This window comes from Orcinus orca, chromosome 14 (genome assembly GCF_937001465.1).
Source record: "Orcinus orca chromosome 14, mOrcOrc1.1, whole genome shotgun sequence".
Classification (NCBI taxonomy): domain Eukaryota; kingdom Metazoa; phylum Chordata; class Mammalia; order Artiodactyla; family Delphinidae; genus Orcinus; species Orcinus orca.
In genome coordinates, this window is record NC_064572.1 from 14,550,599 (window position 1) to 14,577,628 (window position 27,030).

General features: G+C 37.9%; 1 protein-coding gene across 1 annotated transcript in view; it reads left to right on the forward strand.

The window, feature by feature from the left end:
* The window catches only part of RYR2 (ryanodine receptor 2), a 517,690-nt gene that overhangs the window by 312,415 nt on the left and 178,245 nt on the right, over positions 1-27,030 (forward strand). The window contains exons 45-54 of the mRNA XM_049697219.1: positions 1,123-1,258; positions 1,803-1,989; positions 3,736-3,841; positions 6,536-6,656; positions 12,257-12,426; positions 13,957-14,177; positions 15,505-15,595; positions 21,679-21,819; positions 23,437-23,600; positions 25,798-25,876. Coding sequence (XP_049553176.1) covers positions 1,123-1,258; positions 1,803-1,989; positions 3,736-3,841; positions 6,536-6,656; positions 12,257-12,426; positions 13,957-14,177; positions 15,505-15,595; positions 21,679-21,819; positions 23,437-23,600; positions 25,798-25,876 — 1,416 coding nt within the window. The remainder of the gene's footprint in view (positions 1-1,122; positions 1,259-1,802; positions 1,990-3,735; positions 3,842-6,535; positions 6,657-12,256; positions 12,427-13,956; positions 14,178-15,504; positions 15,596-21,678; positions 21,820-23,436; positions 23,601-25,797; positions 25,877-27,030) is intronic.

Sequence of the window (27,030 nt, forward strand, 5' to 3'; positions counted from 1 at the left end):
GTGTCCTAGAACATGTAAGCTAGTTTGTAGTGGCAGAAAGCAGGTTGTCAGGACCAAGGTTTGTAGGGACGGATGGTCTGCAAAAGACACGGGGACCTGAGGAGCAATGGAAAATGCTCTACATCTTGGTTGTGGGTTCTTATGGATGGATAAATCTCTCAAAGATCATTGAATTTATACTTTAAATAGATGAATTTATTGTACATAAATTATACCTCAATAAGGATGATGTAAAATATTTTTAGCTTTATTATTTATTTATTTTTAAACCTGGCTTAGCTTGTGACTGAGCTGGGTGTAGCTTATTTTGTTTGATAAGTTGCTCCTCCAACCATCTGCTACCATTGATAGTGACTTCTTTTGGGATTCCTTTTTTTTGTTTTTTTTTTAGGGATTTCTTTTAAAACTGGTTCTGTTATGAAATCTTATATAGAGAACCAACATTCCCAATAAGACAATATTTTAAAAGGCCAAGCTAAGCAGAAATTTTAATGTGTTAAGTTTAACAAAGCAGAAAGGTTGGTAGTATTATCCCGAACTTAATAGACAGTGAAACCGTGGTTCAAGATGATACACTAAGTTCTAATGCAGGTCAGATTTGAACCCAACGATATTTGACTCTGAGCTTAGTTTTCTCCACCTTTCTCTAGGTGTCCTCTCACACACACCCCTTCCCCCATTACACTGATATTTTATTTTGGAAATAAATTCACTTCTTTAAAATATCTTCGTATCTCAGATGGATCTTTCACTATCTCAGATGGATTCAGGTTTTACACCGGGCCAGAGGCCATTAGGCATTTTTGAAGTTTATCAAATATTGTGACTCTTGTAGGTAAAAGTCTCAAATGATACGAAATTTAGGAATATTTTTCTTTCATAGAGTTCATTCATAAACATTTTTACTATGATAGCACTTTGTTACAGTTTGTCAGTGTTTCTTAATTCTAAGGTTTTACTAAAGGGGGTTCATATAGACGGTCATGAGATTAAAAAGAACTTGCAAAAATGCATTCATTTTAAACCGTCCCTTGATAATAACATTTACCATGTCTAGTGCAAGTTTCTAATGAGTATCTCACCCAAGGGATAACGTTTTTGTTTATCATCTTGTTTTTGCAGGTAGTGCGATATTTGGCTGGTTGTGGACTGCAGAGTTGTCAGATGCTGGTGTCGAAAGGTTATCCAGACATTGGGTGGAATCCAGTTGAAGGAGAGAGATATCTTGACTTTCTCAGATTCGCTGTCTTCTGTAATGGTAGGATGAATCGCTTAGGGTCTTTTATGGTCATTATTAAAACTGCCAAAAAAACTAGATGTATAAAATAATGAGGCATCGCAGCATTTTCATGAAGGAAGTAGATAGTAGTAAAGAAATTGAATATTTTATAATCAGTAGGCTTTTTCACAGTAATAAGTTATTTTGTAATATTTATTTTGATCGTGATGCTGGGCTTTCATTATTAAATAAAAATTTGTAGGCACTTACATTCTTGCTGTTTTTATAATTAGACTCTAATAATAGCTAGGATCAAGACTTCACTTCCTATAACAAATGAACAAAAATGAATAGTTTATACCTCCATCATGCTTTTCTTTACTTGGAAAATTTTAAGGGCAAGAAAAGAAGTTTACTGAGTCTTATGGACAGAACACTAGTAATTTGGATTCAACTTTGGCTCTACTACTTTATTAGGTTTTAGTTATTTTTCTTTAAATATAAGCAGATTAGTATAACATTGTTTGCTCAGAACTTCCATGTAGTCAACGTTTGCTTACTCCTGTTCCCCGTTTGATCTTAGGGGAAAGCGTCGAGGAGAATGCAAATGTCGTGGTGAGATTGCTCATCCGGAGGCCTGAGTGTTTCGGTCCTGCCTTGAGGGGGGAAGGTGGGAATGGTCTGCTCGCAGCCATGGAAGAAGCCATAAAAATAGCTGAGGATCCTTGTCGAGATGGTCCCTCACCAACTAGTGGATCCAGCAAAACCCCGTAGGTCGAATATACACACTCTTAAGATTAAATGATACCACTTGACTTTTAATTTTACAAAATATAGTTTGCGTTCTCTTAATTGCAGTATAATTCTCTGGTACTCTGGATTTCTTCCCTTGAAAATGAAATGTGTTTTGAGAGAAGGGATGGAATTTGCTGCTGGAATGAACAAAGAGGGACCTCAGGAAGATTGTATGGATTTAGTCGGAAAAAACTTAGGTTGTAGGAGGAGATGTATTTTGTGAATTTTCTCAGGGCTCTAGGGAGCAGTGAGTTCTTACAAATGATGGCAGGTGAGCCTTTGAAATTAGAATAGAGTTTACTGGGAGGCTAGCTGGAATGAGTTTTCATGATAATAGTAAGAGAAAGAGACCTTTAGCAAGAGGATGGGGACTTAACTAAACTGGTGTGTTGGCAGAGAAAAGGGGATGTTGTCACCTTGGGGAGTAAAATGCTTTATTAAGGTCTTGGTGACCGGGGAGGCAGCGACTACCTTACATTTCTCCATAGTCTTTGTTGTTAATACTTGATTCCAGCAATAAATTCATCCAGGCGTGTTGCTTCCTTTTTTTTCTTTTTTGGCCACATCACGTGGCATGCAGGATCTAGTTCCATGACCAGGGATCGAACCCATGTTCTCTGCAGTGGAAGCATGGAGTCTTAACCACCGGACCTCCAGGGAAGTCCCAGCTTCCTATTTTTGTAATCTATGGAGCTGAGTGTCCTGCTAGGGGCCCATGCAACCACACTGCTAGCACCACTGGTAAAGATATAACATAGGGCTTATTGGAGGCAATTTTCCAAGCAAAGAGGTAGTCCTGCAAACCCTGGTTCTCCCACTTAGAGACCTGGCGTAAATGTTCCATCGACAGCAAGGCCAGGGTTCCAGGCTGGGAGTGCTCCAAGAGCAAGTTACATATTTATCAGTTAGCTGTTGAGGAACTAGGAATCCCTTAGTTTTTCTAACAAATAGAAAATATACCAAGAGATTGCTGGTCGAGTACCACCTGAGTGGGTGTGCAGCTGAGGACCTTGGGAACAGCATTGCTTGCAAGGAACGATATTGTCAACAGGCCTTGCTGTTACTCTGCAGACTGCTGAGTCCAGCTGAGGCAGCTGTCGGCCAGGCCACTAAACAAGGAATGACACGATCTTCCAGGGCCATCCGCATTTGTCTCTCATCAACGAGATAATGAAATATTTATATTTTTCATGTTGTATTACTTGGGAGTGAGTGGGTGGGGCAGAGTAAAGAGAGGTGAGTAAATGAAATCACGTTTATGAAGTACTCTGGGCAAATCACCTTACTGGGTGCCTTGTATATGTCATCTTATAGGACAGACCTTTGTCACCCTTTCTCTAAATGTATGCTGTTGACAAAAGTAAACTTACCAAGTTCTTCAGTCAGTTATTTTCTGTTAATATCTTGTCTGCCAGTAGAAATGAGCAGAATCCATCAAATTCATAATTCCTCTTTTTTTTCCGTTTTGAAGGAATCTTAATATTAAAGTTCCCACAGATGCCTTCTTGGTGATAGAATCTCAATCTTGTCTTTAGCCCATTTTTATTTTCCTTTTTGAAATGTCAAGCTGTATATTAAACACATATGTGAAAAGTGTCAGAAGAAGTAGAATTAATTACCGTACTGGTCCCTTTCCTCTGAAAAGTATGTAATAAATCTGAAACGTCATTTTATTATCTCTTTTGCTTTTCTTTCTGTTTCTTTTGAAAAATCCACGAAAGTGATACAGAAGAGGAGGAAGATGATACCATCCACATGGGGAATGCCATCATGACATTTTATGCAGCTTTGATTGACCTGTTAGGACGCTGTGCTCCCGAAATGCATGTAAGTGCTGTGGGGTCCAAGAACAAAAATCCTGGCTTATTCCTCTTTGTTAAGACATCCGTCACTTGGAAAAACCACAAAAGTATCCCAAACCATCAATCTTCATGCTCCATTAAAAATAATTGCTGCAGCCTCATTGCTGAACAAGTGTTTGTTTCGTTGGAAATATCTTCTTGGTTACAAAAACTAGTGACGAGATTTCGTTATGAGTCATTAATAGACTAGTCAGTTACTAATATATCTCTAAAACTCATATAAGCCTCCCCACACTTTAAGAAGGAAAGAACTTATTTTTCCTATACAGTGTCCTTTCCTGTTTTAGTGCATGCAGAAAGCACCACTCCTACCAAGGGTTGTTTCCTTGCTATATAATATTTAGTCCTTTTGAAGGAGCTGCTACATGCTGGCCACTGGTTTAAGGGAAAGTGGGGCTGGGAGCAGGTCATGGGAAAGGAAAGAGCTATGTAGACCCTATTGATTAGAGTTTTCATAAACTTTTTGACCAAAAGGTAATTGAAGTTCATGGAACGATATTTACTTTTACTCTGTAATACATTCTGCTATTTTCTACTTTATTCTAATCTATTCTGCTTTCTTCCATTATATTAATTTAAAAAATGCTAGCCAGGGTCCATAAAATTAGCTTCATGATCTGTTGATGGGAAACAGCCAGAGTCTGAAGCACATTGACCAGTCCTGGGGAAGAAAGCAAATACACTTCTAACTGCTCTGAGCATGAAGCCAAAGTGACTGTTAGTTACAACACATCACCTTTCTCCCTACCCTTCGAATCTATGTCTTTTTTTGTGGGGGGGGGGGGGGTAGGAGGAGCGGGGTTTGCTTGTTTGTTTTTGTCTCTTTCTCTCACACCCATAGGTTAAAACTTTCTTGCTTTCTGGATGTAATCTTTTGTTGTGAACAGAGAGGAATCGCAGGATGGAGAAATATTAGAATGTTAGAAAACCTGGAGTTTGAGTTTTTGTAACGACTTAACTTGCTATCAGTGAGATTTTCATTATAGTAAATGGGAATAGACTATCAAAAATTTGTGTGCTGGAAGGTCATTGCAGAGAAAAAACTTTATGCCCACAATATTCATTCTTTTCCTGTTAAAGTGGAAAATCAAAGGAACCGTGAGAGAAATTATGCTAATAAATAGAAGATTTCTGTTCTATTATATTAAAGGGAAAAACAACCAAGTGACTTAATAAGGGACTAACCTTGGCACTTCAGAAATGTATTCACCTTCAACAACTATTAATTGAGGACTTCCTAGGTGTCAGAAATTGTGCTTCTGTTTCACACTCTGTGGTGAAGGAACAGATGCGTTCCCTGGCATTGGAAGCTTCCAGTCTGTTGCAGAGATGGGCTGAGATCCTTGACTATGTCAGGTCCACGATCTTCATAGATACTTCATTAGCCAGTGAAGGTCTAAAACACCTGTTAGGATCCATGTTCACCATTTTCCCCAACATTATAAACCCATCCCTGGGAGAAATCAGGGTAGAATATAGGTGGATATACAATGACATTTTTATCACAAAACAAAAAAGGCTAAACCAGCCTAAATATTAGTGTATGTTCAGAACCTAAAGATAATAATTTTTCCATTAGTATTATTGCTCATGTTATGGATAGATATTTATATGTAATTTGGGGGGTTAAGCATTCACAGACTTATCAGTCTTAAAATACTTTAATACCCCAGAGAGGATAAAAACTATTATTCTGATGAATATACCTGTTGGCCTAGACTGCAGCATGTGACTCAGTGTGTGCTGAAGTCAATGAAAATTGTGTGGCAAGTAAATATCTGTCTGTAAGCCTGAAACAGCACTTTCTGAGAGAGTTTCAACTTTATTATTTATTTTTAATTAAAAAAATTTTTAATTAAAGTATAATTGATTTACAATATTATATTAGTTTCAGGTGTACAACATAGTAATTCAGTATTGTCATAGGTTATACTCTATTTAAAGTTATTATAAAATATTGGCTGTGTTCCCTGTGCTGTACAATATAACCTTGTATCTTATTTATTTATACATAATAGCTTATATCTCTTCATTCCCTACCCCTGTCTTGCCCCTCCCCCCTTCCCTCTCCCCACTGGTATCCACTAGTTTGTTTTCTGTAACTGTGGGTCTGTTTCTGTTTTGTTATATTTGTTCATTTGTTTTATCTTTTAGATTCCACATACAGTGATCATGTACAGTATTTGTATTTCTCTGTCGGACTTATTTCACTAAGGATAATGCCCTCCAGTTCTACCCATTCTGTTGCAAATGGCAACATTTCATTCTTTTTTATGGCTGAGTAGTATTCTGTTGTGTGTGTGTCTGTCTATCTATATATCTATATAGATATAGATAGATATAGAAAGATAGACGCATACACCACATCTTTATCCATTCTTCTGTTGATGGACACTTAGGGTGCTATATCTAGGCAATTCTGCTATGAACATTTGGGTACCTATATGTTTTTGAATTTGTGTTTCTGTTTTCTTTGGATATATACCCAGGATTGGAATTGCTGCATCATAGAGTGGTTCTATTATTAAAGAGGTCTAACTTTATATAATGAACAGAAAATTATTTTAGACTTGGATTCCCATTCTTCCAATTTTCTAGATAGAATTAGAACATTGATTTCACACAGTTATTCTTTGTTCCTTTATTTTTCTGCCTGTAGTTGATTCATGCTGCTAAGGGAGAAGCCATCAGAATCAGGTCTATTTTGAGATCCCTGATTCCACTGGGAGATTTGGTGGGAGTAATCAGCATTGCTTTTCAGATGCCAACGATAGCCAAAGGTAAGGTGAATTTCCATTCTTTGTAATTCAGTAGGTCGTGGATGGTGTGATGTTTTCAATAAGATCATCAGTACCCACGGTTTCTTTCCCTGCAGCATAGTTACACTACATAAGTTTCTTTTAAAAAATGAACTACATCTGTATCATTCTTCTAGATTCCACACATATGTGTTAATATACAATATTTGTTTTTCTCTTTCCGACCTCACTCTGTACGACAGACTCTAGATCCATCCACATCTCTACAAATGACCCAATTTCATTCCTTTTTATGGCTGAGTAATATTCCACTGTATGTATGTTAACACATATATGTGAAATCTAGAAAAATGATACAGATGAACCAATTGGCAGGGCAGGAATAGAGAGGCAGATGTAGAAAACGGATGTGTGAACATAGAGGGATGAATTGGGAGATTAGGATTGACATATATACCCTACCATGTGTAAAAAAGATAGCTAGTGGCAACCTGCTGTATAGCACCGGGAGCTCAGCTTGGTGCTCTGTGGTGACCTAGAGCGGTGGGGTGGAGGGTGGTGTGAGGGAGGTCCAAGAGGGAGGGAATATATGTATACATATAGGTGATTCACTTCATCATACAGCAGAAACTAACACAACATTGTAAAGCAACTATACCCCAATTTAAAAAATATATTTTTTATAAAATATTTTCTACATGCATTGTTTTTAACCAAGCTCTGTTTCCAAAGAGATTTTAAGTCTTCTTCAGGTGACATTTCAGTTTCCAGAAAAGGGAAATAAGCATCTCAGCTGTTTTATCTAATGTCTCTCCTAGAGTTCTTTGGTCCCCTGTTCTTCTCTTTCTTGACAGCAACACCTTAATTCACTCTTTTTGATAGTTTTCTTGGTCACTTTCTTATAATGCTTTTTTTCTAAAACAATGGTCATAGGTTTTGACTTAGTGACTTAAAAATTGCCAGTGTGTTGAAAGAAGTGCCCTTTTCAAGACTGAGGAGAACATTTTGGAAAGATTTGTTTCTCCCCATTTTAACTCACCGTTTATCGTTCTTGTACAACATGCCATTTTTGGTTTAGAGCTGCTTGTGATTAATTTTCCAATGTTAACTCTAAAGCATGTAAAATAAAGTCAACAGACTCTCCATATAAACGCCCAGAAGCTGTGATTCCTTACAGCCCTGCTTGCGTTAGGTTGGGAGGAGATGGGAGGGCCCAGCTCAGGAAGGATGGAGCGAGGAGCTGATGCTTTACTGTGGAGGTGGTGATAGGGCCCCGATTCTCCCCCATGCTGAGCCCCTGCACTAGCCCAGACTACAACAGAAATGGCACATGGCCTGGGCCCAAGGCCTAATTCCCTGTTGGTAATTCACTCTCTGCCTCCCATAAAAAAATTTAAGCAGTTACTGAAGGCACCTAAAAGATATGTTAAGTCCCAAATTATACTTTATTCTCCCTTTTTCCAATGGCAGTTTTGCTCTGTTTTCCAGAATTGATTGGATATTGTTACATATATCATTTTTATACAAACTTCTGATTTTAGAACGAAAACACATTTAGATAGGAAGTACACGTGATGACCCTTTTCTTTCATGAATTATGCCCAGAGAAGATTAGCTGTCAGTACCTCAAGTCTAGAATGAGGGGACCACTGTGTAATGGCAAGCGGTCTACCCTACTTGCCGGCCGTATTGTTAGGAAGTAAAGTTTCGTGTTGGCTAACCTTACGCACCCACATCTTCAGGTGACACAAACAGCTATGATAACTGAATACCCATTCTAAATTTAGGGAAAGCTGGACCTTAAAAATTGTCCCCTAGCTTTTTGTCTTCCCCATTTTAGGCAGTTTCTTTTGCTTGTGTTTAAACAGACTCTCCTCATTTACCTTCTTTTCACCTTACTTCTAACTCGCATTCATTTACTTAACTAAAATATCTTGTCGGGCTTCCCTGGTGGCACAGTGGTTGAGAATCTGCCTGCTAATGCAGGGGACACAGGTTCGAGCCCTGGTCTGGGAGGATCCCACATGCCGCGGAGCAACTAGGCCTGTGAGCCACAACTACTGAGCCTGCGCGTCTGGAGCCTGTGCTCCTCAACAAGAGAGGCCACGACAGTGAGAGGCCCGTGCACTGCGATGAAGAGTGGCCCCCGCTTGCTGCAACTGGAGAAAGCCCTCGCACAGAAACAAACACCCAACACAGCCAAAAATAAATAAATAAATAAAATATCTTGTCTTTCCCCTACGTTCTGAGCCACAAAATTGACAGTCTCAGGAAAAAAGATAAGAATGATAACAGTGACACAAGGATTAGGGAATAAGAAAATGCTAGCCTTTACGGTTAAAATCAGTAATAACAAAGAACCAAAAACAAGGACTGTAAGAGTGTCCAGATGTCCCTTTCAGAATTGCCCCAAAAGTCTCAATATACCTCCTTTTCCTTCAGTTATCTGTCTTTACTAGTCTTTAAGATTTTCCAAGTTAGTTTCTTTCCTGTCCTATTTAGTTGAGTTATAGTAACGTTATGACTTTTTTGTCATAAATATGCAGTATAATGTCTACCTGAGGATTTAAAGGATTTTTTGTGAACTATCACAGTCACACTGAAAGCTAATTTTTAAAACACCATCTACTGGTCATTGTTAAATTGATGCTTTTTTTTTTTAATCTTCTTTCTTTTTATGGAGAATGTAGACAGAAACTTGTATGTTTTTATTTTGCTGTGGTATGCATTAAATCAACTTTTAAAACTTAAACCATCAATATTTCTTCTTAGGTTTCAATGACAAGTCAGTTGTTTCTTTAAGCATCACCAGCTATTGCTGATAATTCCTATTATATGTTCTGTATTTAGTATGTGAAGTTTGCCTCTAAACATTAGTACCCTGCCCCTCAGTATTAGCTAAGGACTTTCTCATACATTTTTTTCCTAGGCCGTGAGTTTTATTTTTAATTTTTATTTTATATTGGAATATAGTTGATTTATAATGTTGTGTTAGTTTCAGGTGTACAGCAAAGTGAATCAGTTATACATATACATATATCTATGCTTTTTGAGATTCTTTTCCCATATAGGCCATTACAGAGTATTGAGTAGAGTTCCCTGTGCTATACAGTAGGTCCTTGTTGATTATCTATTTTATATATAGTAGTGTGTATATGTCAATCCCAACCTCCTAATTTATCCCTCCCCCCACCCACCTTTCCCCTTTGGTAACCATAAGTTTGTTTTCTAAGTCTGTGAGTCTGTTTTCTGTTTTGTAGATAAGTTCATTTGTATCACTTTTTAGAATCCACATATAAGTGATATCATATGATATTTGTCTTTGACCTACTTCACTTAGTATGATCATCTCTGGGTGCATCCATGCTGCTGCAAATGACATTATTTCATTCTTTTTTATGGCTGACTAATATTTCATTGTATATATGTACCACATCCTTATCCATTCCTCTGTTGATGGACATTTAGTTTGCTTCCATGTCTTGGCTATTGTAAATAGTGCTGCAGTGAACACAGGGGTGCATGTATCTTTTCGAATTATGGTTTTCTCTGGATATATGCCCAGGAGGGGGATTGCTGGATCATATGATAGCTCTATTTTTAGTTTTTTAAGGAACCTCTATACTGTTCTCCATAGTGGCTACACCAATTTACATTCCCACCAACAGTGTAGCAGGGTTCCCTTTTCTCCACACCTCTCCAGCATTTGTTGTTTCTAGACTTTTTGCTGAGGGCCATTCTGATGGGTCTCATGCATTTTTATTATAATTATCCTAGAACTAGAGGGTAGCCCAAAATGATAATGAAAGAAGGAGGAGTTTAGAAAAAATAAGAGGCAAGTGTCTAATCTCAAAAGTAGATATTCTTTTCCTGCAGCTCTTAGTCCAGACAGGTTTGGGCAGATTGTGTGAGGTAGTCATTTTAGGTGGATGAATAATGCAGGCAGCACAGGGTAAAGCCAGTGCAGCTGGCCCTCCTTGTGCCAGTTCATTTTCCAGGAGTCTGAGAGGAGGCAGTTCATCAGCTGTATTGTCCCCAGTGTGTCTGAGGAGGTGGAGAGCATAAAGCAGCAGCCCATCCCTGAGTCTTCATTCCCAGGCAGCTGGAGTTGCAGCATTCCTTAAAATGAATGTCCACCTGAATGAGTGTTTAAAAAACAAATCTTATTTCAAGATCAATGAGTTGCTTATCATTTCCTTAGGCACAGCTTTCTGTTAGAAGAATAGAATCCTATAAATTACCTATAATGTGATTTTTTTAGGGGAATGGAACTGGAGTTTCATGTAGATTTTTAATCAAAAATTAGAGCATGCTGATTTAACATAAGGATTAAATTACCTCGGGTTGGATTTTAAATCCAATTTTACTTAGTTTAAATCTAACTTTGCCAATGACCAGATGTGCCATTTTGGACAAGTTATTTAACTTCCCTAAAAGTCGCTTTTTATCTTGTGTTAAAGGAAGATAATAATACCACCTTCATAGTGCACGTGTGAAAATTGTATGGAAGTGTGTCTGGAACATTCCTAACATAATACCTGACAACAGCACAAATGACAAGCATTGTTATTCTTATTATTGTAATTATAGGAAGGAAGGTATTAGGTGTATTAGTTATTATTAATTATAAGGAATGGAAGTGATTTCGTATTAGTCTTCAGTCTAATTTCCTTTAAAACATTGTTATTTGTTCAATTTTCATGATTCAAATATCAAATTCATTCATCGACTGTGAATGAAAACAAAAGCGTTGTGACTGTATTCTTTCAGGATGGGTATGGTCATGTATCATCTTTCCCTGGGTCCTTCTTTCTCCAACATTGCATCAGTAATAAAGATTCTGTGATAGTATTTGCAGAGTCTTAGAGTGTGTGGTCAGCAGCAATGTGGCATAATTATCACATGGTCAAACAGAAAACAAGTTTGTTCTCCAGTATTTTCAATGGGCACATAATTCCCTAATTCTTCATATCAGTGATCCCTTCTATGAATCTACAGAGTTATACTAAGGAATTCACTCCTCTGTATAGGCATCAAGCTTGACTGTTGATAGAGAAAATAACATGTCTCTCAAATATGTTTTAAATGTTATTAAGTGCTATTATGATGAATGAAACATCTTTCATTTGAAAGTCAGACTGGTTCCTGGAGTTTTGTTCATTATCCTGTAATTGTCTAAGCCATAAATATGTAAATGATGTAAATGTACCATGATTATCACATAGGGTACATGAACTTTATTAATGTTTTATTAAGTTTTCAAGAGGTTCTTGTATTGAAAAGAATGCAAACCTTGCTTTACGTTTTAGCTTTATGATATTTACTCTTAGTTTTACAGTTTGGATTTTGGGTGCCGTTTTGTTTCCTTCTCGGTATCTGGCATAATGCTGTGTCCTAATCTTATACACAGTTAACAAATGGATGCCCAAATAACATTTAAATGACCATGGATTTACATTGCACTGCCCTATTGCCTCAGCTAAGTCCCAGCCTTTGCTTGAGGGTAGTAGAGGGACAGAAAACCATTCACCGGATAACTTTATTTAAAACACGAGAAGGCTGGAAAGTAGCCATTTGTAATCTATTTCATTAACAACGATGTGTCACCTTCTCTTTTTTAGATGGGAATGTGGTGGAGCCTGACATGTCTGCGGGGTTTTGCCCAGATCACAAGGCAGCCATGGTTTTGTTCCTTGACAGGGTCTATGGAATTGAGGTTCAAGATTTCCTCCTCCATCTTCTCGAGGTTGGCTTTCTGCCAGATCTGCGGGCTGCTGCTTCTTTAGATACGGTAATGATCTGAACAAATGACTTCTGCAACTTTTAACTCTTCAACCTCTGCCATATGATATTCTTTCATAGATATATTCATTCATTCATTGTCACCAAATGGCTATTGAGTGCCTATTATATTTTTAGGCAAGCATACGGTAAACAGAAAGCAAAATAGACTATGTCCTCAAGGAACTCACTGAATAGTGGAGAAAATGGACAACCTGAAAAGTAAGATAAGAATTCTGATCAGGTGCAATGGAAGACAATAGAAAGTTGATATAACCCTAATTTGGGAGGTCACAGTGGCTCCTGTTCACTTCGAAGTCAACATAAATAATTATGCATCTCAACAAAAGCAGTTAAAGTATTGAGCAGGTTTAGTGGACATTGTTGAGTCATGCCAATCACAGTATCCTCCCGGTGCCTTCATTTATTAACATACATATAGCCTCAAATCTGTCCTGTGAATCCAGTGGCCAGTATTGAGAATCTGCCATTATCAGTGTAAGTGTTCTACTATTTGAAACATTGTAAAATAAGCTGAAACTCTAAATGTTATTCTAGTAGCTATAATAATACCTCTTTTTATTCTCAATTAAATGAGTCTTTTTGATATCAGAGGAAATCAGATCTTGAGTTGTCAGTAGTGAAAGCTGTGAGAGGAGAATCACAAAAATGAAACTGAATTTTTTTGTTTTTTTGGTTGTGTTCATGTGAAATTCTGAACCTAAGTAGTATAGTTGATAACATGGTAGGACAATCAGCCTTTGGTTATTGATGCTGGTGGACATGAACAAATATAATTAATACTCATACATAGAATTCAGAAAGAATTTATGTATTTGAGATCTACTGTGAGAATAAACTCCTTTCTCTTACCTCTCCTAGTAAAGGGAAGCACTTACATTCTTTGATATCATTAGTGTCTTTATCTTTCATCTATCCTACCCTTAATATTTTATTTTATTAAATTTTTTAAAAATTTATTTAATTAATTTATTTTTGGCTGCATTGGGTCTTCGTTGCTGTGCGCGGGCTTTTTCTAGTTGTGGCTAGCAGGGGCGACTCTTCGTTGTGGTGCGCGGGCTTCTCGTTGTGGTGTCTTCTCTTGTTGCAGAGCACGGGCTACAGGCTCAAGGGCTTCACTAGTTGTGGTGCACAGGCTTAGTTGCTCTGCAGAATGTGGGATCTTCCCGGACCAGGGCTCGAACCCGTTTTCCCCTGCATTGGCAGGCGTATTCTTAACCACTGCGCCACCAGGGAAACCCCCAATATTTTATTTTAGACCATGAACCTCTGGGGCTCTTTGAAGAGATAGATATTACTTCATTAATTTTTATCTATTTATGAGCAATTGAAAATTGATTGTCTTTAGTGATAAAAAAGCATATGAACCACAGGTAAATCTGTAACAGAGGAATCTGTTTCCGTATTACGTACTTTTGTCGTTTTCTAGGTAATGAAAGTACATGTCAACTTGTGGATCCCTTTGAAAATTGTCTCCTGCCCAACACAAATGACTGTCTCCTCTCCAATTCCTTTCTAGGCTGCTTTGAGCGCTACAGACATGGCCCTGGCCCTCAATCGGTACCTTTGCACGGCCGTGTTGCCTTTGTTAACAAGATGTGCTCCTCTTTTTGCCGGCACTGAGCACCATGCTTCCCTCATTGACTCATTACTTCACACCGTGTACAGACTTTCTAAGGGCTGCTCACTTACCAAAGCTCAACGAGATTCCATAGAAGTGTGTTTACTCTCCATTTGTGGGTAAGTGGGCAGTGGAAGTCTATATCAAGTTTCTTCTTCTTTAAGAAAGGGAATTTAGTCTCTGGCCCTTGACAAATTGTTTTGAATGTTGTCAACAATTTCTGGACCATAAAATTAATTCATTTTATGTGCTGGGGTATGAGTCTTACCAGAGTGCTCTTGCTCTTGATCAAGTTCAGGAGTGTTCCTCCAAGACTCTCTCGGTATCTAGCCATTGGATACAGTGTTGGACCAATGATGCTATTCTGGATGTTGGCGTGTGAGCTGTCGCCAGCCACGTTAGTGTAATATTAATAGATTCTCCCCTTTGCACTGTGTGATGGTTTTAACTCCTCTTCCAGAAGAGAAGAGAAAACAGAGACTTATTAAAGATAAAAAATATATGTAGTATAATATTAAAGTATGACCTATTGTGACAGTGATGAAGACAGACTATTTCCTCCAGCCTGGAAAGCCGCTTCCTATAGATAGAAGTGTTTGAAAGTCTTACTCTGAAAACCAGAAGCATATCTTCTCCTTTTAAGGTTCTGACAGTCAAAGTGACAATTTCTCAGGCCTCTAGCTAGGGTAATGGTTTCTTTCTGATGGACAGGAGCTCTTGGAGGTGAAAGCTTGCAGCCTGCCCAGCACATTGGTAAAGGAAAGGTTTTCACTCATAGTGGAACGAGTGTATGGGTGTAGGAGCCAGATGGGACTGAGGGAGGTTAAAAAAAAGAAAAAAAAAAAAAGGTTAGTTCATAATCTAATTTTAGTTCCCTGACCCCAAAATTCTGTGAAATGGAATCAAAATATCTATCTCACTGACTTTTTCTAAATATTAAATGAGATGAAGCAGTCAGGATTGCCGACACAGTAAATGGACACTGTGTGTTAGTTTTCTTTCCCTTTCTCCTCTGGCAAAGTTTCGGTCTCAGTCTTTTTCTCTTCCTCTTGTTCCTACACTCCCTCCTCTTTCTGCTTCTGATCTAGTCATTGAAGACCCTTCCCACTCACTGGAGTGAGGGAAGAAGCATTTACTAAATTAGTAGCAACAGTGGGGTCTGCAGTTGTGAGTGGTAGCAAGGGAAAGAGCAGAAGAGGAACATCTCCTGTAGCAAATAAGGGTTGGTCCTCAGATCAGGGAGCTAGAGATGAGTTGGAAATGTAGCTTTTTACAAAAGTATGTAACTATTGGTTAATCTTTGGATTAGGAACACCTAAAATTAACATCATCTGAAGAGAGGTGTAGGTACAGTTTCTTGGCATGTGTAATCTAGTCTAGTGAATTATTCTACTTAGTTTAGACATTATTAAATGTTCATTATTAAAATTAGCTTTGTTCCACCAGCCAATTGAGACCTTCTATGATGCAGCACTTACTCAGAAGATTAGTATTTGATGTCCCATTATTAAATGAACATGCAAAGATGCCTCTTAAGGTAAGTACCGGAAGTGTTTGTAGTTATTTGATTACTGGGTCCTCTGGCTTTGTTTCCTGTTACAATATGTATATCTCTCAGATACATCATGTTTGATCTTTGCTGCTGGAAAATTTCTTCCAGTTATTGAAATGGGCATGTAAGTTATAGCTATGTGTACCTCAACCTAAAATAAACAAGTAATAAAAGACCAGAGAAATCCTAAGATTGGTTTACTGTAAATCAGTGGAAATAGAAATCAATGGAAAGAAAATGGGCCACAAGAAAAAGATGAACCAAGATACTCTTAGGCTGGAAAACACAGTAATAGGCCTGCCCTAAAGTATTAGCAACCTCAAGGCATAAAGAATAGGTTTGAAAAACAACATTTTCGAAGATGGCGGAAGAGTAAGACGCGGAGATCACCTTCCTCCCCACAGATATACCAGAAATACATCTACGCGTGGAACAACTCCTACGGAGCACCTACTGAACGCTGGCAGAAGACCTCAGACCTCCCAAAAGGCAAGGAACCCCCCACGTACCTGGTTAGGGCAAAAGAAAAAACTAAACAGAGACAAAAGGATAGGGACGGGTCCTGCACCAGCGGGAGAGAGCTGTGAAGGAGGAAAAGTGTCCACACACTAGGAAGCCCCTTCGCGGGTGGAGACTTCGGGAGGCGGAGTGGGGGAGCTTGGGAGCCGCGGAGGAGAGCACAGCAACAGGGGTGCGGAGGGCAAAGCGGACAGATTCCAGCGCAGAGGATCGGGCCGACCGGAACTCACCAGCCGAGAGGCTTTTCTGCTCGCCCGCCGGGGCGGGCGGGACTGGGAGCTGAGGCTCCGGCTTTTGTCGGAGCGCCGGGAGAGGACTGAGGTTGGCGGCGTGAACACAGCCTGCAGGGCGTTAGTGCACCGCGGCTAGCCGGGAGAGAGTCCGGGGAAAGGTCTGGACCTGCCGAGGAGGCAGGAGACTTTTGCGTCCCTCTTTGTTTCCTGGTGCACGAGGAGAGGGGATTGGGAACGCTGCTTGGGAGAGCTCCGGGGACGGGCGCGGGCCGCGGCTGGGGGTGCGGAGCCCAGAGACAGACATGGGACGCTAGGGCCGCTGCTGCCGCCACCAGGAGGCCTGTGTGCGAACACAGGTCACTGGCCGCGCGCCCTTCCGGGGAGCCTGTGCAGCCCGCCGCTGCCGGGATCCAGGGACAACTCGCCCGGGAGGTCGCACGGCGCGCCTCGGGCTGCAACGTCACGCCGGCCTCTGCCGCCGCAGGCCCGCCCCACACTCCGTGACCCTCCCTACCCCCCCGGCCTGAGTGAGCCAGAGCCTCCGAATCAGCGGCTCCTTTAACCCCGTCCTGTCTGAGCAAAGAACAGACGCCCTCCGGCGACCTACACGCACAGGCGGGGCCAAATCCAAAGCTGAGCCCCTGGCAGCTGTGAGAACAAAGAAGAGAAAGGGAAATCTCTCCCAGCAGCCTCAGAAGCAGCGGATTAAAGCTCCACAATCAACTTGATATACCCTGCATCTGTGGAATACCTGAATAGTCAACGAATCATCCCAAATTAAGGAGCCCTGTGGATGAAAGGCTCTTGGTGCTGCAGCCAGGAGTCAGTGCTGTGCCTCTGAGGTGGGAGAGCCAACTTCAGGACACTGGTCCACAAGAGGCCTCCCAGCTGCACATAATATCAAACAGCAAAAATCTCCGAGAGATCTCCATCTCAACGCCAGCACCCAGCTTCACTCAACGACCAGCAAGCTACAGTGCTGGACATCCTATGCCAAACAACTAGCAAGACAGGAACACAACCCCACCCATTAGCAGAGAGGCTGCCCAAAATCATAATAAGTCTACAGACACCCCAAAACACACCACCAGACGTGGACCTGCCCACCAGAAAGACAAGATCCAGCCTCATCCACCAGAACACAGGCACTAGTACCCTCCACCAGGAAGCCGACACAACCCACTGAACCAACCTTAGCCACTGGGGACAGACACAAAAAACAACAGGAACTACGAACCTTCAGCCTGCAAAAAAGGAGACCACAAACACAGTAAGATAAGCAAAATGAAAAGACAGAAAAACACACAGCAGATGAAGGAGCAAGATAAAAACCCACCAGACCTAACAAATGAAGAGGAAATAGGCAGTCTACCTGAAAAAGAATTCAGAATAATGATAGTAAGGTTGATCCGAAATCTTGGAGATAGAATGGACAATAGAATGGACAAAATGCAAGAATCAGTTAACAAGGACCTAGAAGAACTAAAGATGAAACAGGCAACGATGAACAACACAATAAATGAAATTAAAAGTACTCTAGATGGGATCAATAGCAGAATAACTGAGGCAGAAGAACGGATAAGTGACCTGGAAGATAAAATAGTGGAAATAACTACTGCAGAGCAGAATAAAGAAAAAAGAATGAAAAGAACTGAGGACAGTCTCAGAGACCTCTGGGACAACATTAAACGCACCAACATTCGAATTATAGGGGTTCCAGAAGAAGAAGAGAAAAAGAAAGGGACTGAGAAAATATTTGAAGAGATTATAGTTGAAAACTTCCCTAATATGGGAAAGGAAATAGTTAATCAAGTCCAGGAAGCACAGAGAGTCCCATACAGGAAAAATCCAAGGAGAAATACGCCAAGACACATATTAATCAAACTGTCAAAAATTAAATACAAAGACAACATATTAAAAGCAGCAAGGGAAAAACAACAAATAACACACAAGGGAATCCCCATAAGGTTAACAGCTGATCTTTCAGCAGAAACTCTGCAAGCCAGAAGGGAGTGGCAGGACATATTGAAAGTGTTGAAGGAGAAAAACCTGCAACCAAGATTACTCTACCCAGCAAGGATCTCATTCAGATTTGATGGAGAAATTAAAACCTTTACAGACAAGCAAAAGCTGAGAGAGTTCAGCACCACCAAACCAGCTCTACAACAACTGCTAAAGGAACTTCTCTAGGCAAGAAACACAAAAGAAGGAAAAGACCTACAATAACAAACCCCAAACAATTAAGAAAATGGGAATGGGAACACACATATCGATAATTACCTTAAATGTAAATGGACTAAATGCTCCCACCAAAAGACACAGATTGGCTGAATGGATACAAAAACAAGACCCATATATTTGCTGTCTACAAGAGACCCACTTCAGACCTAGAGACACATACAGACTGAAAGTAAGGGGATGGAAAAAGGTATTTCATGCAAATGGAAACCAAAAGAAAGCTGGAGCAGCAATTCTCATATAAGTTATATATATATATATGTAGTTTGCTTGAGTGCAGTGTTTTTTGTTTTCTGTACTGAATTCATTAGCATGGGTCGGTATAAAATTTAGCATAGGTCAATATGTAATTTGTAAACTAATAAGGTCTTAAAAGTGAGGAATTCTTTTAAATTTAATTATTTATTGTAAAGAGCAGAATAGCATACATAAACAGGTGCCTAAGGAAAACTTGTATTCTAATATGGAACTCTCATGAACACCTTTTTTTTTTTCTTCTAACGGTATGATAGTAGGCCATTTGATTATTTTTATGGCTTTAACTTTACAACAATGAAATATTCGTAAATTTTAAAAAGTATTTTTCTTTATTTGATGCGGGTGGGATACTGGAGAAATGAAAGGTCAAACATCTATTGAGGAATCCATACTTGTCTATATATTGTGTACTTTTATTTCAAGAACTGATTTAAAATTCCTAAAAGGATGCTATAATAAGTTATTATGCCATTTTACAGACTGAATTAAGTGAATTTCAGGGAGGTATGAAACTTGCCTAAGGCTATCCAGCTACCAAGCGGTAGAAGTGAGAATTAAATCCAGGTATACCTATAAAAAAAAATTAAAAAAAAAAAAAAAAAAAAAAGAAGGCGAAGGCAGCACCAGGGTATGGGGTTGTTAGTTTTATAGGGGTGAGTAATTTCATACGCTGATGAGTGGGAGGAGTATTCCAGCTATTTTGGGGAAGGGGTGGGGATTTCTAGGAATTGAGCCACCGCCCACTTTTTGACCTTTATGGTCATCCTTGGAACTGTCGTGGCACCTGTGGGTGTGTCGCTTAGCTTGCTGATGTGTTACAATGAGTGTATACTGAGGCTCAAGGTCTAGTGGAAGTAGACTCGTCCGCCATCTTGGACCTATTTTGTTCTAATCAGTTTATGTTGTGTCCTCGGGCTATGTAATTCTTTTAAAGGTTGTGCCCTGCCCCCTTTCCTCCTGTTTCATATTGAATATATAATATTTACCAGAGTATGTTTTAATAATTAATACATGATATATTGTATAATTAATTTATATATCATATATATAATGATATCTATAGGTATTTGTTCTAATAAGTCATTAAAAATAAATGAATATTCAAAAAAAAAAAAAAAAGAAAAACAACATTTTCTAAGTTGGTAATCAAATGACAGTTTCCAAATATCATTTCATAAGGATCAAATATGATCTTTATGTATACGCAGTTATATTTTGTCACAGAGTAAAGTCCCTGACATTTTTGCTTCCCAGCTTTACTATTCTGTTCGTGAATGATCAAGTCTCATTCTGTCTTACTGACTTGGGAATATTTTCCTGTCATGTAATATACCAATCCTGGCTCACGATTTTAAGGTATTAGGTGTGTACCAATGTGTCATCTAGTGGCATGGTCTGTGCATGGAGGTCATTGTCCTGTAGTGGACTTTTTATAGGTGACCACTCTGCTCTGCCACCTGGTAAGCATCATTTCTTCCTCATGGCCACCCAGTAATTGTGCCATGAAAAGAGGTTTAAGATAAAAATAAGCTGCTATTTTTTTTCAGCTGCTCTTACACTAAGCACACCTAGATACTTAACATAAACAATCTTTCTCTACAAAAAGTGATTTTGGTTTAATAAATCTAGAGAAATTGATGAATTATGTAAAGTAAGTTATATCCTTGCTGAAAATCCTGTTTTTCTTACAGTTTTTATCATTTGCTTGTCATGCAAAATTTTCTTAATACAAATGAGCTGGAAAATACCTGAAAAAAGATACAGTACCACTTTATGTGGTAAAACTCTTTTGCATTATAGATATTTGCCTGTTACTCTAAGCAAATTAGATCTCAATATTTCATCATTTGAGATTCCTAAATTGTGTGTGTGTGTGTGTGTGTGTGTGTGTGTGTGATTCGTAAGTGTGAGGGAGACCAAACGAGAAGAAATATTTATACAGTAAGAGACCTAGTTAGCTTTAATAAGAGTAACACTCAATTTATTTTCCTCCTTAGCTATAGGAAAGAGGGTCCAAAAATTTACAGTTTATTCAAAAAATAATTTTATTTTAATTATTATTAATAATAATTTTATTAATTTGGCAAATAGTTGTGAATATTTTTCAGTTTATATACCCAGAATAAATGATCCAAAGAGCTACCGAATAATTGAAAAATTCCATCCATGTCTTTGAACTTCTAGTTTAGTCCCACAAAATATTTGTAGGTTAAAAACTTAAGGAGCAACATAGACCCTCAGTAAGAAAATAAATTACATCCAAAACCACCAAAGAGCTACAGATAAAGAAATTATGGAAGTAGGGCAGTTTAGGGAGTTTGTTTAGAGATGTCTGTTCTGAAGCAAATCATAAAGTGTAATGATTCAGGGTAGGTAGAGAAGAAGCACAAATACTCAGAGGTATTGTCCCTTGAGAATGCACATTATAGGTGCTGTATCCTCTGGGTCAGTGTGACATCAATCCCTCTGTTACATGCATGGATTCCACGGGATAACAAGTCATAAAATTGTAAGTAAATGGTAGCAACTAAAGTAGAACTCAGGGGTACACAGATAACCAAACAACCTCCTAAAGAATTCCGTTCAAGATAATTTGTGAAATTGGTCATTTGGTCTTCATCTTGTGCTCAGCATTCAATTTAAGGAGACATCCTATATAAGATCTTAGTATTCTCCAAAAGAATTCATATGGGGTTGAGCAGTTCCATATCAGTTGGCCTTATCACGTGGCATTGGCATTAGAATGCCATGTGGGAGGAAATGGAAAATCTATACCATGTGTCTTTAGCTCAGTGCTCTTAGAATTGTTTTCCCACCTAGCTGCTGACAAATCATTATGAAAGATGCTGGAAATACTACTGCCTGCCTGGAGGGTGGGGAAACTTCGGAGCTGCCTCAGAAGAAGAACTTCATTTATCAAGAAAGTTGTTCTGGGGCATTTTTGATGCCCTGTCTCAAAAGGTAATTGTGGTTTTCTTTGATAAAACAACTGAAAAGCCATAGGATCTTGGTAAGATAGTATTCCTAGTGGAATAGTGGAATGCTGTCTTTGCTCATCGAGACTTGACATAGTTTTATTTTTTCTCTTCATTTATAACAAATGTTGAGAATGCAATTTATATTAACTTTTCATAGTCATGATGGTAACATGTTCCTTGTGATCGTAACATTTTCTGACTTTAAAATGGCTAAGCATTTTAGGAAATTATGCACATGGGTTGATCAGTTTCTGGTGCGTTTGGACTTCCTTGGACTCAAACCCTCCCTAGTCAGTCACCTCCCCAATCTTAGAAAGCCTGAAGAAATCCTGTCAAATATAAAAATATAAAATATTAAATCTCATAAAATTATAATATTCCAGTGGCCTTACTGACTTTTCCCACTTTGCTGCTATGGAGATTTAAGTACTCAGTGCTTTATGTATGTGACATTCCCTTATAGTTGCCATATTTATAATGAATAGTTCATATACTTTCAGAAGACTGGAGTGTATTATTTCAGAGAAAATCAGAACAACATGCTTCGTATGCTTATGCTTAAATTATTCATCAAAATCAGGTTGAATTCCCAAAGAGGCGTTATCAGATGACTGGAATAGTATAACCAAGAGTTTACTGCATAATAAGGGAAGTTTATCTGTGATTACATTTGGTAGCTACAACTCAATGCTTTTTCTTGCTGAATTGCCTTGGGTAAACCCGGAGCCTTTTTGAAATAATATGTAGAAGGTATTTTGAGAAGAATTTACAGCTTTAATTTAAAATTGAACATTTAAAGTGAGATAACTTTTAAAATGGATAAACAACAATGTCCTACTGTATAGCCCAGGGAACTGTATTCAATCTCCTGGGCTAAAGCAAAATGGAAAAGAATATTTTTTAAAAAAAGAACGTCTAGATGTATATAACTTAGTCACTTTGCTGTACAGCAGAGATTAATACAACATTATAAATCAACTACACTTGAATTAAAAACTTTTTAATAATAAAGGAATTATTATTTTTGATTTTTAAAAAATCTACAAATACAAATTTAACTAATTATGTAGTTAATATACAAATACCTCTCCCCAGAAATTTTGATTATGCGTATCTCCTATAGAATTTCTTTCTCAGTTCAGAATTTTATTTTTCATACCTTTGTAATGCAATACAGACCAGTTAAAATTCCTTACTCTCTGGAATGTTATACTTTGGGTATTTTTCATGTCTAGTCTTATAATGTGGTGCAGCAATAGTCCTCATTGACTGAAATTATATTTATGTTGTAAAGACACGTTATACATGTAGAATATTTAGGTTCACTTCATTTCCCGTTATTGGAGAATAAACGTTTAGAGAAGCAAAGATTTTATTCCTTTTATGCTGCAACTGCAGTACAAAGCTTCAGTCATCTCATCTTATGGGATGTCAGGCTATAGTTTCCATTTTCTAGAGGAAGAATCCTTCGGGGAGTTGAGCCAGCCCAAGGTAATTCAGATTTTCTCTTACAGCAGCGTGTCAGCTGCAGTGATCATGTTGACAGCTTTTGCTCAATAGTAATGGAGTGTTTATTCTTTGGTCCTCCATCTCTTCCCAGAAATATGAACAAGAACTTTTCAAACTGGCACTGCCTTGCCTGAGTGCAGTTGCGGGAGCTTTGCCTCCAGACTACATGGAGTCAAATTATGTCAGTATGATGGAAAAACAGTCATCAATGGATTCTGAAGGGAACTTTAACCCACAACCTGTTGATACCTCAAAGTATGGACTCTTTCTATTGCAGCAGATTTTTATTGTAAATGATGTGTGAAGTCTGAAATTGAATAAGGTACTAAAGTGAACTTTCTCTCATCCATGCCCCCCTTGAATTGGTATCCTTTTACTAGGGGTCCCTCTACTTGATGAAATGATAGTAGTAATAATAATGGTTCTACAAATATCAGAAGTAGATAAGATGTACCTTCTAAGAGATATACTCTTAATATCGTCAGGATTCTCTGTAAATAACCACATGGCAATACCTATAATAATGAGAATCAAGAAAGTATATCAGTTATATTTTTTAGTGGAAATTCTACCCTCAATGTTTATTAATAATTGAAGCCAACTTCTGTGCAGAGTCTTTGATTCAGGGTGCTCCCAGCATGCAGTGCAAAGCTCTTTCTGTGAGCTACGGGGCATCACTTCATCATCACTACATCTCAGCCAGGCCTAGGGTTAGCAGCTTATGTTCAGCCTCAGAAAGCACAGCGTGAGAGTGAAGGGAATATCAAATGAGAATACTTCTGGAAAATTTAGCATGGATTGAGAATGCGGTGTGACAACCTTAACCACAGATAATATATTACTTATCATTATGAAAGCTCTTCCATGTACCTACTTGCGTAAATTGCTCTACAGATAGGATGTTTGGGTACGTCAGGTGTCTCAGCATTTTTGTTGTTGTTACTGTCTTTAAGTAGGACCATGGTTTTCCATTTGCAAGAAGGCTGCTCTCCATGCCACATTATCTTACCCATTCCGTGGTGACTCAGCAAGATCAGTATTAGCAAGGTAGTCACTTGGTAGTTACCATCCACAGCATCTGAATTTGCTTGGGAGTTCAACTTTCAGGTCTCTGGGTGGCCCCTCAGCTGGTTTAGCTTCCATAACCAGATCCCAGTTTCAAGCCAGGTGGTATGCCATTAGTTTGATAATGCCTTAAATTTGCATGTTTGGTATTTGATAACAGTCCTGTGAGAAAAGACTCTACCCCCCCAGTATTTGGCTTATGTGATTGGTCCTTTGTATCTCTTCTAAAGTAAGTAAACCAAAATACCACATGTTCACATTCCTACTTGGGTAAGTTTGTGGTTTGTTAACATACAATGTAATCTAGGATTTTAAAATAACATTAGAACAATGTTATGGCTTTGATTAATTAAATCCAATTAATGAATAAGTGTTGGGCATGTATATTAATTTACCTCGGCTAGCCCCTTTGGGGACCTCTTAACAGACTAGGTTTGCAGAGTGATATCAATAATTTCTACATCTTTGTGATTTTTTAACATACTGTTTTTTAAGTATGTGAATATCATAAAGTTCAATTACTAACTGATAACATTGCTAGAAAGGAACAGTAAACCATCTCATTATACTAGGTTTTACTTATAATTCTATTCTCAAAGTTAATTGCATTAGTAAGTTATTTTTTCCATTCATAGGTATATTTGATAGTCCCAAGTCTTACATTTACCATCAGACTTGGTTTTCAATTGCACGGACTCCATGTCTGTTCGAGGGATTAAATATTTATTTAAGCATGAAAGACATCAAGAAGAAATGTTATCAAAACCATAAAGCATGAATTGGTTAATTACTTTTCCCTATAGTTCATATTAGTAACATCTAGAATTTATATATAGACCATTAACATTTAAAATTATTAACATATCACTAGTTGTATGCAATTAACTTAAAATTAATTTTAGTACATTTGAAATGGAACAGGTCAGATTTCAGCAGTCTTTTACCCATTTATAGTTGTTGCCTAAGAGACTTAAGTCAAAAGGAGGAATAACTTCAAAGAACGTATGTGGGAGAAAAGTATGTCTTTAAGCTTGTTGAATCTAACTATATCTTCATTCAGGTTTAAAGAAAAAATTGGTGTTATCTGTTGTCCTCTTCTTTGAATACATTTTAATTATTTTTATTTATACTCTGTATAATTTTTATTGTATATAACTTACATTAAGACATAAAGTGTGACTCATTATAAGATGAGTGGGTAGAACCTTATCTGCTTGACTTTTCTTATATTGTTCCTACCATATGGAAAAGTAGTACCTTGTTAAACCAATTTTTTAACAGTTATGCATCGAATGGGGTATAAGCAGTCATAAGCTGTGAGTAAATTATTAATATGATTCCCTGTAAGTGCTGAAAATCAAACCTTTTTTCTTTATTTTTCTCATAGTATTACAATTCCTGAGAAGTTGGAATACTTCATTAACAAATATGCAGAACATTCCCATGACAAGTGGTCAATGGACAAGGTAAAAGTCAGAATATCACATTCTAATTCAGTACTGAACGTACCTAATGAATGATCATGGCTCAGATATTTCTGACCATGACAATTTTCTACTTTCAAGTGAGAGCTTTAGATTAGGAAAGAACATTTAATTATGATTTGCTGGCATAATATTTAGTCTAATAAAATACTTAGTTCTGCCACTGATGTACATATAATGCACATAAGAATATTTGTGTTCATAAAAAGCACAGTGTTAAAAATTCAAAAAATCTATTGATTAAATCAAATACAGTTTCTAAACATACATTTTTGTGAGAGTAAAAAGTAGTAATAAGATGCAAAATATTATATGTAGGATGGATAAACAACAAAGTCCTATTGTATAGCACAGGGAACTATATTCAATATCCTGTGATAAACCATAATGGAAAAGAATGTGAAAAAGAATATATATATATATATATATATATATATATATATATATATGTATAACTGAATCACTCTGCTGTACAGCAGAAATGAACACAACTGTACTTCAAAAAAATTTTTTTTTAAACTATCATTAGGATCTTCAGTAAGAAATAGTGGCTCTAGGTCCAGACATCTTTTAAGGGAACTTTAGCTTTATGTATAATTTTATATTAGATAAAATCTTGAAAATGATTCATCAGAATTTAGTGATTATTTACACCTCCTACTCTTCTGTTGTATTTCTTATCTCTAAGTAGATCTGCAGTTCACTTACGAGGCAAGATGGCATGTTTTATTTGCATTGTCGAGAAAAGATAACTTGAATGAGATAACTAAAGCAGTTGCAATCCGTGATATAAGTCCTACATATATATTATGAGATTCTTCTGGAGGAAAAATGTGGTCACATTTAAGTTAAGCCTACTTAAACTTAGAGAAGGTGGTTAAAATAGGGTTGTCAGAGAAATTAAGTTGAGATGAAGCAGGAATCTAAAATAAGCATGTACTGATTTGGCGCAGTGAAAATCAAAGAGCGAAGGTTCCAAGGGTTGCTTTGTTATGTGGCAACTCAGTATCACCCTATTAAACTTTTTTTCTTTTTTTAAAATTTATTTATTTTTTTTATTTATTTTTGGCTGTGTTGGGTCTTCCTTGCTGCATGCGGGCTTCTCATTGCGGTGGCTTCTCTTGTTGCGGAGCACA